Source organism: Schistosoma haematobium (assembly GCF_000699445.3).
Source record: "Schistosoma haematobium chromosome Unknown HiC_scaffold_137, whole genome shotgun sequence".
Lineage (NCBI taxonomy): Eukaryota > Metazoa > Platyhelminthes > Trematoda > Strigeidida > Schistosomatidae > Schistosoma > Schistosoma haematobium.
The window spans coordinates 1-15,914 of NW_026137026.1; the positions used below are offsets into that span (position 1 = coordinate 1).

The 15,914-nt window shown below is 35.3% G+C and overlaps 1 protein-coding gene across 2 annotated transcripts; it reads left to right on the plus strand.

Moving 5' to 3' along the window:
• Nucleotides 1-5,162: 5,162 nt before the first annotated feature.
• AGGF1_1 (Angiogenic factor with G patch and FHA domains 1) lies at nt 5,163-11,548 on the plus strand (the record flags this gene model as incomplete). Of its 2 annotated transcripts, XM_051210104.1 has the most annotated exons (5): nt 5,163-5,264; nt 7,281-7,488; nt 8,112-8,179; nt 9,486-9,770; nt 11,282-11,548. In XM_051210104.1, coding segments are annotated over 5 exons (813 nt in total), but the record flags the coding sequence as incomplete, so codon positions are not given. The 2 variants fall into 2 exon arrangements, with proteins under 2 accessions (XP_051064118.1, XP_051064119.1); XM_051210105.1 differs by lacking the exon at nt 5,163-5,264 and adding an exon at nt 5,482-7,183 and having other exon boundaries at nt 9,486-11,548.
• Nucleotides 11,549-15,914: the final 4,366 nt, after the last annotated feature.

Consider the following 15,914-nt stretch of genomic DNA (forward strand, 5'->3'; position numbering starts at 1 on the left):
CGACCACTGCCACACCATACACATATTCAGACTTAACAAAACCCACCTAATCATCAACTTCCCCACTCTATACACTCAACACCTGACATACACTCTACTTTCATTGCACAATATGAAACATCAATCACCCACCACACTCAAACAACTGCCTCCACAAATAACTACTTACACCACTTCACTCATTCCATAAACACCAGCTCTTACACAACCCAACAGACAAACACTGGTCCACTGGTGCTTCGCATTACCGTGCACATTACCATCAAGCGAACTTCACACTCATCTAGTTCACTAGACCAGTTCATATACTTGGTCATGGTTGCGTTGTGATTGTAATGAGACTATTGCATTCGATGGCAATTATCCTATGTCACAATGTATATGTGTATGTATGGGTCGTTCGTAATTCAACATTGTTAGTTGGTGTGTCCGAGTCCTGTGAGTAGTGGTGCTGCCGCTACAGGGGAATAAGTAGAGAACTATATGGTAATGCGGTGTAGTTAGAATGACTTGACAAAGCTTTGAATACGTACAGCTCACTTCAGTGACGTTGATGTTTGTGGTTGTGGTAAATGTAATCACGTATGATATTTGTGTCACTATATATATATATATATATATATATATATATATATACATGTGTTCAGGCGGCTTGTTAATCGTTGAAGGTCTTGGGAACAGGTGGATGGTGACCGTTGTGGCGATGATCTGTCTGATGTGATTGGATGTGATGACTTGTGTTTGGTGTGTGAGGTGGATCATTGTGTTATTGTCCGTATAGTGTTGTTGGGTATGTAGCGGTGGCTGGCACTTGTTGCTTACTGAGAGAAGTGTTGTTCACGGAGATGCATTGTACCAGTATGATGTGTTTGTTATGAGTTGAGGATTAGGTGTTGTGAATAGTATTAGTACAGTGTATTGTGTGGAATGATGCTAATCGGTGTGTTGTGTGATGTGTGTTCTGCATGATGGATAGTGTTAATTTGGCGCGATAGAATTGCCAAAGTTGAGTGTGATGTTGGATATGATCTACTGAAATGATGTAAAGTAGTATAAGTGGGTAGTGTTTGTAAAAATTGTAATTGATGTTTCCGTGTTTATTTGTGCATATGATGATGATTTTTGTTGAGAATTGGGTTGTAGTTATAAATATTTATGTGGTGAGAGTGTTATATGGTGATGCGACTGGTTGTGTATGTTGTATGTGTGAAACGTTTGCTAATTGATGATTGAGTGTAATGTGTTGAAGTATAATAGGCAGATTATTGTTGAATGGTGTACTTAAACTTACTTGGCGCCGGGACCAGGGTGATCACGAATGCTCTGGCCCCAGGTGGAGGCTCGCCATTGCACTCCGGCGTGTTGAAGCCTGCGACGATCCCTAATCGGGCTCGCTCGGACGCGTAGTTTTTGTCAGTGGGGAGGTCTTCGGATCATCCCTTTGAATAGCAATATAATTCTCTTTAAAATCGACCACTGCCACACCATACACATATTCAGACTTAACAAAACCCACCTAATCATCAACTTCCCCACTCTATACACTCAACACCTGACATACACTCTACTTTCATTGCACAATATGAAACATCAATCACCCACCACACTCAAACAACTGCCTCCACAAATAACTACTTACACCACTTCACTCATTCCATAAACACCAGCTCTTACACAACCCAACAGACAAACACTGGTCCACTGGTGCTTCGCATTACCGTGCACATTACCATCAAGCGAACTTCACACTCATCTAGTTCACTAGACCAGTTCATATACTTGGTCATGGTTGCGTTGTGATTGTAATGAGACTATTGCATTCGATGGCAATTATCCTATGTCACAATGTATATGTGTATGTATGGGTCGTTCGTAATTCAACATTGTTAGTTGGTGTGTCCGAGTCCTGTGAGTAGTGGTGCTGCCGCTACAGGGGAATAAGTAGAGAACTATATGGTAATGCGGTGTAGTTAGAATGACTTGACAAAGCTTTGAATACGTACAGCTCACTTCAGTGACGTTGATGTTTGTGGTTGTGGTAAATGTAATCACGTATGATATTTGTGTCACTATATATATATATATATATATATATATATATATATATATATATATATATATATATATATATATATATATATATATATGTACATGTGTTCAGGCGGCTTGTTAATCGTTGAAGGTCTTGGGAACAGGTGGATGGTGACCGTTGTGGCGATGATCTGTCTGATGTGATTGGATGTGATGACTTGTGTTTGGTGTGTGAGGTGGATCATTGTGTTATTGTCCGTATAGTGTTGTTGGGTATGTAGCGGTGGCTGGCACTTGTTGCTTACTGAGAGAAGTGTTGTTCACGGAGATGCATTGTACCAGTATGATGTGTTTGTTATGAGTTGAGGATTAGGTGTTGTGAATAGTATTAGTACAGTGTATTGTGTGGAATGATGCTAATCGGTGTGTTGTGTGATGTGTGTTCTGCATGATGGATAGTGTTAATTTGGCGCGATAGAATTGCCAAAGTTGAGTGTGATGTTGGATATGATCTACTGAAATGATGTAAAGTAGTATAAGTGGGTAGTGTTTGTAAAAATTGTAATTGATGTTTCCGTGTTTATTTGTGCATATGATGATGATTTTTGTTGAGAATTGGGTTGTAGTTATAAATATTTATGTGGTGAGAGTGTTATATGGTGATGCGACTGGTTGTGTATGTTGTATGTGTGAAACGTTTGCTAATTGATGATTGAGTGTAATGTGTTGAAGTATAATAGGCAGATTATTGTTGAATGGTGTACTTAAACTTACTTGGCGCCGGGACCAGGGTGATCACGAATGCTCTGGCCCCAGGTGGAGGCTCGCCATTGCACTCCGGCGTGTTGAAGCCTGCGACGATCCCTAATCGGGCTCGCTCGGACGCGTAGTTTTTGTCAGTGGGGAGGTCTTCGGATCATCCCTTTGAATAGCAATATAATTCTCTTTAAAATCGACCACTGCCACACCATACACATATTCAGACTTAACAAAACCCACCTAATCATCAACTTCCCCACTCTATACACTCAACACCTGACATACACTCTACTTTCATTGCACAATATGAAACATCAATCACCCACCACACTCAAACAACTGCCTCCACAAATAACTACTTACACCACTTCACTCATTCCATAAACACCAGCTCTTACACAACCCAACAGACAAACACTGGTCCACTGGTGCTTCGCATTACCGTGCACATTACCATCAAGCGAACTTCACACTCATCTAGTTCACTAGACCAGTTCATATACTTGGTCATGGTTGCGTTGTGATTGTAATGAGACTATTGCATTCGATGGCAATTATCCTATGTCACAATGTATATGTGTATGTATGGGTCGTTCGTAATTCAACATTGTTAGTTGGTGTGTCCGAGTCCTGTGAGTAGTGGTGCTGCCGCTACAGGGGAATAAGTAGAGAACTATATGGTAATGCGGTGTAGTTAGAATGACTTGACAAAGCTTTGAATACGTACAGCTCACTTCAGTGACGTTGATGTTTGTGGTTGTGGTAAATGTAATCACGTATGATATTTGTGTCACTATATATATATATATATATATATATATATATATATATATATATATATATATGTACATGTGTTCAGGCGGCTTGTTAATCGTTGAAGGTCTTGGGAACAGGTGGATGGTGACCGTTGTGGCGATGATCTGTCTGATGTGATTGGATGTGATGACTTGTGTTTGGTGTGTGAGGTGGATCATTGTGTTATTGTCCGTATAGTGTTGTTGGGTATGTAGCGGTGGCTGGCACTTGTTGCTTACTGAGAGAAGTGTTGTTCACGGAGATGCATTGTACCAGTATGATGTGTTTGTTATGAGTTGAGGATTAGGTGTTGTGAATAGTATTAGTACAGTGTATTGTGTGGAATGATGCTAATCGGTGTGTTGTGTGATGTGTGTTCTGCATGATGGATAGTGTTAATTTGGCGCGATAGAATTGCCAAAGTTGAGTGTGATGTTGGATATGATCTACTGAAATGATGTAAAGTAGTATAAGTGGGTAGTGTTTGTAAAAATTGTAATTGATGTTTCCGTGTTTATTTGTGCATATGATGATGATTTTTGTTGAGAATTGGGTTGTAGTTATAAATATTTATGTGGTGAGAGTGTTATATGGTGATGCGACTGGTTGTGTATGTTGTATGTGTGAAACGTTTGCTAATTGATGATTGAGTGTAATGTGTTGAAGTATAATAGGCAGATTATTGTTGAATGGTGTACTTAAACTTACTTGGCGCCGGGACCAGGGTGATCACGAATGCTCTGGCCCCAGGTGGAGGCTCGCCATTGCACTCCGGCGTGTTGAAGCCTGCGACGATCCCTAATCGGGCTCGCTCGGACGCGTAGTTTTTGTCAGTGGGGAGGTCTTCGGATCATCCCTTTGAATAGCAATATAATTCTCTTTAAAATCGACCACTGCCACACCATACACATATTCAGACTTAACAAAACCCACCTAATCATCAACTTCCCCACTCTATACACTCAACACCTGACATACACTCTACTTTCATTGCACAATATGAAACATCAATCACCCACCACACTCAAACAACTGCCTCCACAAATAACTACTTACACCACTTCACTCATTCCATAAACACCAGCTCTTACACAACCCAACAGACAAACACTGGTCCACTGGTGCTTCGCATTACCGTGCACATTACCATCAAGCGAACTTCACACTCATCTAGTTCACTAGACCAGTTCATATACTTGGTCATGGTTGCGTTGTGATTGTAATGAGACTATTGCATTCGATGGCAATTATCCTATGTCACAATGTATATGTGTATGTATGGGTCGTTCGTAATTCAACATTGTTAGTTGGTGTGTCCGAGTCCTGTGAGTAGTGGTGCTGCCGCTACAGGGGAATAAGTAGAGAACTATATGGTAATGCGGTGTAGTTAGAATGACTTGACAAAGCTTTGAATACGTACAGCTCACTTCAGTGACGTTGTTGTTTTTGTCTCAAGATATATATATATATATATATATATATATATATATATATATATATACTTTCATGGAATATTTTGTAGTATTTAAGATTAATTGTTTTCGTTAATCTGTTTTTTATTTTCTTTTTATTAATAGTTGCATTGTGAAGTTATTTACGATACAGATAGTCGTCTATATTCTCTAGTGGATCGGGGTTCTAATTTTACTACCAGTATCAATGGTATTGCTTTAGCAAAGGTAATTGATAACTTTCGTTTTTTCTTTTATTCTTCATGTATTTACCTTAGAATATATTCGTTTATTGATTTATCTGATTTATTAATTTTGTTCTTCTTAGTTTTTATTGATTTTTGATGTTCTAAAGAACTTTTTATCATATTCATTTATACGTTAACAACTAGATTCTGCTAAAAAATAAATTTTGATTGTTTATTCATAAATTCCTTTTTTGCATCACCTAACATGTACTTTCCTAATACAATTAATCTATACATGTTTAATCGTTACGATACCCTATACATTTCTTATTCATTCTTTAATTTACTGATTAGAATATTAGGAAGATCAAACAAGTTAAATAAATAAATGGAATATCTAGAGCATTTTCCTAAATTGTCCGTAAACATGACAATTTTGTGAAAGTAGGTGACAAATATGAAACTAGTTTGTTTTTGTTTTCAGAAAGGATATTTTGGTGTGTTAAATAAAGCGAGATAGATAGTTTATGTCCTCCATGTATGGAAACATTCAGTTATTGTGAATAGATTTAATGAGATGCAATTAGTTGAACACCGATACTTATTGATAGATTAATAGTAAAAAGAAAAACACATTCATTAACTTTTGTATTCATTTCTATGTCAAATGTAAAATCTGACAATATCAAGATGTATTTGATTGATGATAAAATACGGTCCTGACTACTTTTGATATTTTTTATTGGTTACTATACTTTTCGGTTTAAATCTAATTAGTGGGTAACTTTAATAAATAATATAACTCCGACTGTAACCTCAAGCCTCATCTGATTACAGGGATTTAATAAGAAGAACATAAACACACACATACATAACATCATACATTTTACAGTAAATGATCTTCATTAATGCTTTAAACAGAATCAGCATTTGAATGTTGTTGGAAAATTGTCTGATGTGAACTGTTCTCTTTTTCTAAAATAAAATTCATCTGTCTTAAATAATTTTGTTTTTACTCATTCCAATAAAAAAGAACCTGGGGTCACCAGAGTACCATCGAATGAAAAAATGTATCAAGACTATGGAATTCTAGTGGCCATGATTGGTTGTTTTTTTTATCTAAACATAAATATACAAATTTTATTCCGAATTTTATTCTATTCAGTTTTGGTTTTCAATAATACTTTCAAATGAATCAGATGACCTAGCCCTCCAATCGCATACACACGAACAAATGCAGATAAAGACAGCCAGTGTAGCAGAAGTCTCTGTATCAGTAGACCTCAACATACACAAGAGGAAAATCAAGGTCTTCAAATACAACACGGATAACATCAATCCAATCGCACTTGATGGCGAAACTCTGGAAGATGTAGAATCCTTCACGTACCTGAAAAGCATCATCGATGAAAAAGGAGGGTCAAATGCAGACGTAAAGGCAAGGATTGGCAAAGCAAGGGTCTCATTCCTACAATTGAAGAACATATGGAACTCAAAACAACTTTCAAGCAATATGAAAGTCAGAATCTTCAATACAAACGTCAAGGCAGTTCTACTGTACGGAGCTGAAACTTGGAGAACTACAACAACCACCATCAAGAAGGTACAAGTATTTATAAATAGTTGTCTACGCAAGATACTCAACGTCCATTGGCCGGATACCATCAGCAACAGCCTTCTGTGGGAGAGAACAAACCAGCTGTAGAGGAAATTAGGAAAAGACGATACAAATGGATAGGACATACATTACGCAAATCATCAAACTGAATCAAGAGGCAAGCCCTAACATGGAGTCCTGAAGAGAAGCGGAAAAGAGGAAGGCCAGAGAACACATTACGTCGGGAAATAGAATAAGATATTAAAAGGGTGAATAACAACTGGAAAGAGCTGGACAGGGTTGGATGGAGAATGCTGGTGAGCGTCCTATGCTCCTTCGCGAGGAGTAACAGGCGTGAGTCAGTGAGTGTTTCAGATCGGTGTCTTTTCATGACAAGAGTATATATTTTTTGAAATGTCTATATTTCCTTTCTTTTTTTCCTTTTTTCTTTTATTTAAGTGTAAATCATCAATATTACGTCATGGTGATATAATACGATTAGGTTCAACCCGTTTACTTGTACACATACATAATGGTAATGAAACATGTGGACAATGTGATCCAGACGAGATTAAGGCTGCTTTAACTTCAATTATAGATGTCAATGAAACAATCAATTCTACAAATGATGATATGAATACAGAAAATCTAACTGAAACTATACCGAGTAATTAATTATAAAAACGTTTTTTGTCTATGTATATGTATTATTTAGAAAATGATTTCTTCTAACTGAGAAATAATGCATTTAATTATATTGATCTTGGTGGAGTTTTGTTCTTTGAGCTGGGTCGTTTGGTCGTGGAGCTTTCATCGTTCTTCTGAATGACATCATCAGCACGAAGTCAAACCATCCAGCTCAGCGAACAAAACTCCACCAAAATCATCCACCTGAGCTACAAATCTTCTCCACCATCGCAAAATTATATTGATCATAAAGCAGATAAATATAATTGATTATATTGAATAATCTGGTTATTTAGCCAGCAAACTAAAGTTGAAAGTGTAAACCATTCAATTACAACTGATTGGTTCAATGCTATAATGTTCACTATGTAACTTATGAAATCCTGGGTTTATTGTTTTCTGAAATTTGCGTTCATATTACTAAGGAGAATTAAACTATAGTGGCATAGTTGTTTAGTTCTTTCTAGATTTTTACCAGCTATTATTTTCATTTCATAATTGAGATAATCTTGATAGCAATACTTTCTTCTTCTTCTTCTTCTAAATGACCAAATTTTGTTTTTTTGTTTTCCTTTCGAATCATCGAACTCAACAATAAAACAGCACATTCATCAAAAGATGCTGAAAGACGTGCAAAATTAGATGAAATAAAGAAAAAATATGGTTTAAAGGTAAGTTATGTGTTTCTTTTTGTTTTTTCCTCTTATCATTCTAAATAGAACGGAACCTTCCATGTTAGTACAATTTACCTTCTTGGATAATAATATTTGTTATTATTATGTTAAATAAATAAATGATCAGTATTAGTCCTAATTGTAGAAAATGCAAATTATGCTGGAGAATCGCTGATGTGTGATTTCTTTTTGTCTATTGACAAATTAAACTATTTAATAATTCGAATTTGAATTTGTACACTAAGTTTTAAATGTAGCGATACTGATTAGAAAGCCTAGGTTGCATAGAGTAATACAAACCTCCAATTTACAGATAAAATATTAAATGGTCAATCATTTTGAGTTTCATTAGTTAAAATGTAGAGCGTAATTTTAATAGTTTTATTCAGCTTCATCTAGCTTTCTGATTGATCAACTTGTCTAGGTATTGAGAATATACAATACGAAATGTTAATTTTAGCGTAATTAAAGTATTTAAGTTGTAGATCTTTTTTTTTGTGCTTTATGATATACTTTTGTGAAACCCGAATGACGTTATCTTTAGGGTAACTTTCATAAACTGACATTTTTATAAGTATATCTGACAATCTTATTTTAGTATCTATGTTCGGAATGAATGATGCTTTTGTTTAGATAGTTTAAAGTTGAATGATATACCTAATATATCATCCTTATAACTGAGCTACACAAAACTGGTTATATTCGACAGTAATATTACGAAACAATTGGGATATTGAAAACATTACATTGACACTGATTAGTTTGTCACTGAGCTGTTTAGTCTTAGTAAAATCTTGTTTAAACATTACTGTCATTAATTCACCTATATTTTTCTACGTTAGGATCTTGTCATCTGCTTTTGAATAGCATTATCGAGATTAAAACTCTTCGGGTACTGACAAATATTTTTAATACCTTTTTTTGTTTAAGCTGTGTAAATTATTCTTACTTTGATAAATTCATGTTAGTTTACACTGGCTTTAATTAGCAATTTAATAAAAGTAAAGTTTATTGAGTTGTAAAAAATTGACTTAAGTTAGAAATGTGAATCATAAGATATCAATTCAATTATCTCAAGGCATCATGCTTACAGTGAGCCCTAGAGTCTTCAGTTTAATCTCTCTTGTAGTTGCAGTTACGTACCGTTGAGAAGTCTCATACTAGAATGGGACAGTTGTTTCTCTCTCCCTGGTATGGAATAGTTGTTTAACTAAAGTCAACTCATAATGTATATAATCTTCAAAAACAATTACATTAAGCAATTTTTTTCTAAAAATCACTCTGTTTACCTTTCGATCAATAGTTTCCACGAATAAGACCTCAGGCAAAGACAGACAGACAATATATGGATCGTGCTGCACAACGACGTGCAATCGAAGCAAATTTAAAAGCAGCAGGTTATCCATTACCTCCTGCACCAGGTGTAATAAAACAGCAACTTATTAAAACTCCACTAATAACTCGAGCAACACCAGCCAGTGTATATAAACCTATTGGAGATGAAAATAAAGGAGCTAAATTATTAGCTAAAATGGGTTGGACACCTGGTCAAGGATTGGGTAAAAGTAAAACTGGAATTTCAGAACCGGTAATTGATTTTCACTAGTTTGATTCTATTTTTACTATTTAATTTTTCTTTAACCTAAAAAGTAATGATAACTGGTAAATTTTTTGTAGACTGGTGATTGATGAGCAACTATTTCCTACTTGTTCAAACTTCTTTAAGCGTGCACCATCTCTTTTTTTTTAATATTAAGATATATGAAATAGTCAGGTTTGACTAGAAGAAAAAATCCTATTCAAAGCGTTGCAATTAAGTGACAAGTAATCAGTTACAAGCGAAATATGTTTATGGATAGTGAAATTTAGCCTTAAGTACAAATCCCTTGAACACTGTTTCCTGGCCTAGTTCATTAAATTCTACTCATCAGGTCCATTAGGTTGTCAGACGAATATTTCAGTACTGTATTTTATGATAAGCCATTTTGGAAGTTAAAGATGATAACGTTCGATTTTTCTTTGTATTCACTTTATGTTAGTGAAAAACTTGTATACACAATGACTCAACTATACTTCAGAAACGCTTTCCATAGTATCAAACAGATTACAGTATATTTTGAAAAAAATCAACGTTATGGCAAAATAATTGACTGATTACATATTGAGATAGTGGACGTGGTTGAACTGATAATTTGATAGTTACCGATTCTGGACTTTCAGCCGAAGAGATTTCAGACTGCACAACCATTGGCTCATTATATGAATATATTGTTGAAATGTAACCCATAAATTAGGAGTTTATATATCATTCATCTTTGAGCCACTCGACTTGTCTGAGACTTATTGGTTTTATCTGGCTGCCCAAACCGAAATAAGTAAAGTGAGATTCGGACTTTCGACTTATAAGGTAACAGCCTAGTACTTCAACCACTAGGCCATTATTTCAGTTTATTGGTGAATTAAAGGTATCATCGATCGATAAAAGATTCATGCAAAATAAGATGACTTTTCATATGACATGACTAGTATATAGGGTTTACATGAAAATCACACATCTACTCTAAATAGACATTTCAATTAAACAATCACCCAGCTCAAATAACGTACTACCAGTAAAAGTTTCCCTAAACACGATTGCTCTAAAGTTTGAATTTTCCAAACAAGGTCGATATTATCATTGTAAAATCTAAATATTCTCAATTATCCCTAAATAGTTATGACAAATTGAAAAATAGAATAAAATATACATAAACAAGATAACCTAATGGTTAAAGTGCTTGATGTGTTTTACCACTATGTTGTAATATCTAACCCACTCCCTATCAAAGTGTAATATAGTCTAGACAATTAAATAGTGTCAAATCAATGTATACACAAATAAAGTGTGCAGTAAAGTCAGGTACATTAACCTTTACCAAGTTAAAGTATTACATTAAATAACTATTCTCTGCTTGATAACATATATGTTTCTTATTTATCTGAAAGACTTGAATAATAAAGTGTTTTGTTTTCACCTTTTTTGGATCTTTTCTTTAATAACTTGTTGTACACTACCAATGACGACGTTACTCAACTCTACTGTATGTCACACTATTCAAGATAACTGTTAGTTTACGTGTCAATCCACAAGCTGGTCTTGGTTCAAGCAGTTTATCAAACAATACAATATCGATTGATTCAACACCAAGAGAATTATCACAAGCATATATTCGTGCAAAAACAAAAGAACGTTTTGATAAATTATCATAATTATCATTATTATGAAATGTATTCAATAGTTGGAAAGGTTATGCGTTTAGTGAATTTAAAGAATTAAATTATATAAGAAAAGAAATGTATATTTTATAAATAGAATTTTTATTATTGACTAATTTGTTATTGATAATAGTCTTTTCATTCAGATATAAAAGCGTTTCGAGTGTCAAAACTACAATGGGAATTGAAATGTACTGACTGATATAATCTGGGATATTCTCTAAAGACAAGTTAGATAAAAAGATGACTGTATGTGATAGATTGTAAGCTTGTGTTAAGCGATTAACAATCGATTGAAAAGTCAAATTTGTATCCAATAAATACTTATGTAAATACTTTATAGAATAGGCAAATAATATGATAGTTCCTATTTTAATATTTCTGGTCATTGTTACTCAAACATACTGAAATATAAATTCCAGATTGTCCTATTCATTTGGAAAGTTTTCCAATCCCAAAGCCCGCTTCAGTTAATATGGACACGTTAGCTTGATAGCTTTGGTAACCGCAGACATTTTCATGATGTTTTCCATTATACCCAAGTTCGTAACTGGAAAAATCCCAAAATGGATAGAAGGTGGTCAATTAATCCCAAAGAAACCTGTTAAGTATCATTGGGTGGCCTCAGTGATGAAATATTTGCAGGTAAAATACACGATTAAGTTAAATTATATACTAGATTTAAAGCCACCAGGAGCCATAATTTCTTAAGAAAAATGTCTATTAAATACTATAGACCGGTCTCTAAGCAATTCCCTGAAATACAAAATATACTACTATGAAGACCACCTGTTACTGAGACATTGCGAACAACTTGATAAGACCCAATGATTTATTGAAGGACAACAATTGACAACCAGGTTCAAAGATGTATTATACAGTCCAGAACTACAAATATTGTCACCAATAACTAAATCGTTATGAAGTCCGTCAAGTAAAGAAGTAATGAGTGGTCACTACACATGTGTTAATTATTTTCCCGTGACCACATTCAATTCGGTATTTTGCAGCTGCGTTGAATCTGTGAAAGTTGAACAGGTGGGATTTAGTAGAACCGCACAAACTTTGACAGTACCAGTGTCCCAGGTCCATTGGCAAACACAAATGCTAACTTAAGCCGGTACGTATGTCGGTTACGTCGAATATTTATATCACTACAACTCTTTAGGTACTTTTAATGCAGTATATCCTACTAATTGATATCCTTGAATGGAACACCGGGAACCAGAGCAGCTCTTGATTTTGCACCGAAATTGACGGACCTCTTAAACTGAACAGATCTACTACACCTGCATCATAATCCAATGTAGTTACTTCCAGTTTTCACCAGTTATATGTGAGTGTCCGTTCTTTATAAAATATCCAAAATAAGAGTCGTTAGAAAAAAGGCATACTGAATATCTTAGAAATGTATATCCTGATAAGTACAGTACAAACAAAACATGTAAAGAAGAGGTAGAAACTAAGCAGAAAGATGAGTTTGAAATAAGTGTTTCGTGGAATATAGACGGGAGTCCTAAGGTAATTCGCCTTGTAGACCTCTATTCCACTCATCAAGTCTCACCCTGCTACTATCGCTTCATTTCTGACTTGATTTTACGTTTCTTCTTTTCGATGACCGCCAGTATTTAAAACTCTTTAGACAAGTTTTTGAGACCGCATATATTTTAGACAAAACAATATCAAAGGAATCCTGACATCTATAAATTATAGATACTGATATTCAGTGTAGGCCCTGGCAAAAATTCGGTTCGATTTCTTACACATAAAATCAACACAACAAAGACTGAAAAATAAGCAGAAAATAGGAAAATGATGTTATGCACAACTGACAGCTGAGGATGAGGGATATAATTCAAAAGGATTAAATGATTATAAATTGATCTTCAGAAGGGAGCAGAGAAACTGTTCTATTATCTGAATTATAATCTGGTACGCGAGAACTGATTGGTTGATGAGAGAAGAAGAGATAAATGTAGTAAAAGCCTACGTAAATATGAATTTAAAGCAATTAGTCCTTTCGATGAATTTCGATAGTGCAATAAGAAGACGAAGATTATCAGAACTATGTTCTGATGTTTTTAACAAGTATATGTGATCAGACTGTTCGAAATGTATTGCGCTAATATATCACATAGTTCTGATAATCTTCATCTTCTTATTACACAATCGAAATATATGAATATCTAGATTACAACTCAAATGGTGCATAAGATAAGTGGTGCCTCAGCTTTCTTATTGTTGATAACATTAAATATCAAATTTACCGGTATTCACATATTGTCCTGGTACGAGAAGAAAAGCGAATAAACTTCTCCATATTTTACTGTTTTTCCCGGTTTCTTTTTAGACTTAGTGCTATTCTCTGATTAATGACATGCATGTCCAGAAGGACCCAAAGAAAGTATCATACCAAATGTCTTAATCACATCCATCCGTAATTAGTCAGCAGGTCGTAAATATTACTTTCACCTATTCAACAGTTATATCGTTTAACTTTATGTGCGGGGTATTTGCTGTCATGAATGTTTGTAAGCCTCTGGGAAAGCACAGACAGTTGTGCTTGATGTTTCTATAAAATCTCCATTGTGGAATGTATTACAAACCCAAATGTAAGACTCAATCCCTCTGTATTCTTGTTCACATGTTCTAGTTTAGTTAAAAATGGAAAAACAGACCTTCTCAAAGACTGATTAGTTCTTCTGAGATTATTTCTCACGAGGTCTGCTCACTGACAAAAAGCCAATTTAACGGTCGCAGATGGTGCTTGAAGCCAAAGGAAACTTTTGTAACAGGATTAGGACTACACTGTTTCTAGTCCCAACTCTTAAACCGTCTTAGTCTTGGGCTTGTGTTATTGCTGATTGTTCCCCATTGCCTTCCCTATTAAAAGCAAGTGTATTTTGTTTGTCCGCTGAGTTGTCGGCCGACGTTTGATGACATTCTTTGTGCACACTACTCAGAACGTTCTTCTTTTGCCCACATATAATCTACCTTCAGGCTGGGCACGAAGCACTACATACCAATTCTACTTCACATTTGAAGGCAATGAACTTCCGCTTACTACTTTGATTATTTTAAAGCATCTGCATATTCGAAAGCGAAAGCTTGTTTCTCTACTTTGTAGACCAAAAAACAATAATGACCAATAGCATCCTTGTAAGAGCGTTACAAAACGTACAGGAGTGTGTAAAAAGGTACTATTGGAAAAGATGTAGATAAAAACTAAATCAAACATACCTGAACAATACATCCACCAACAGGTACAGACACTATCGTAAAATAAGAAATACACAAGAAATGCTAAATGTACATAACTAATTATCAGTTATTAACGTATCTTAGACACAGGGAAAGCTCTCTGATCTGGTTGATGATAACAGAAATACTTAGGTCACACATCAATAACCGAAGTACAGTAACCCAATTTAGCAGTAAATGAATTCCAGAAATAAATAGTTCTGTAAGTGTTCGACATTGATGCTGACCTAATTAGTTTTACTGAAGACACCTAGACGAAGGCACTCGGTCACTCATCCGTACCAAACCACTATTGGGAACACCGTGTTACACATCACCTGCAACTGCTAGCCAGCTTAGACTAAAGAATTCCCGATATAACAATATCCCTCCAAATATATGTACTCGAACCACTTTCTTCCTGATTTCTGATTTGACTGTGATGGTATACTTCGATTATGAAGGTGTTGCTTATAAAGAAGTTGTCAAACTTGAGGCACATTCATTGGTAAGATCAACGTGATCTAGCACATCAAACAGTAAACTGTGAGTCTGTTTCTTGTTGGAACATCATATACACTATTTTAAATTTTTATTTGTACATAGTGTGACATTGTTTTCGGATATTTTTCTCGTTCATTGATTCATCTCATCTTCATCATGACTGAACAGACACTTATGTTACTTAAGATTAAGACTCTTTTGCCTGCCATATTTCAACCCATGCCACTGTGGCCCGACACTATAGAAGCTTGATTCTGCTGCGCAGAAGCTGACTTTCATGAACACGGCGTGACAGACCCACATGCACAATTTCTCACAGTAGTGAAGGTATTGCCACGCGATTTTAACATGTACGCCATACCTAGTCTATTGACTTGTGATGGTTCAAAACCTTACGGAACTTCAGAGAAGGTTATTCTTAAACGTGAAGACCTATCCGATAGACAAAGATTAGACCAACTTTTCCAAAACATCGAACTGCAATATGGCTCAACGGCGCAAATGTTGTTACAAATTTGAGAGGTCACAGGTCAATGGGCTTTTGACGAGGGCCTGTTTAAACAGCTCTTTCGTCTAAGCTCCCTCAAAAGGTTCAGGCAGTTCTTGTTGTAAGATCCGTTTCAAATGTTTTGTGTGTGTGTGTGAAAATCCCTTCATGTATACACTTGCACTTTGTTCCTATTGATCCTCTTAGTTGTACACTGTTAGTTTTTGATTACATTTGAATTGTTAA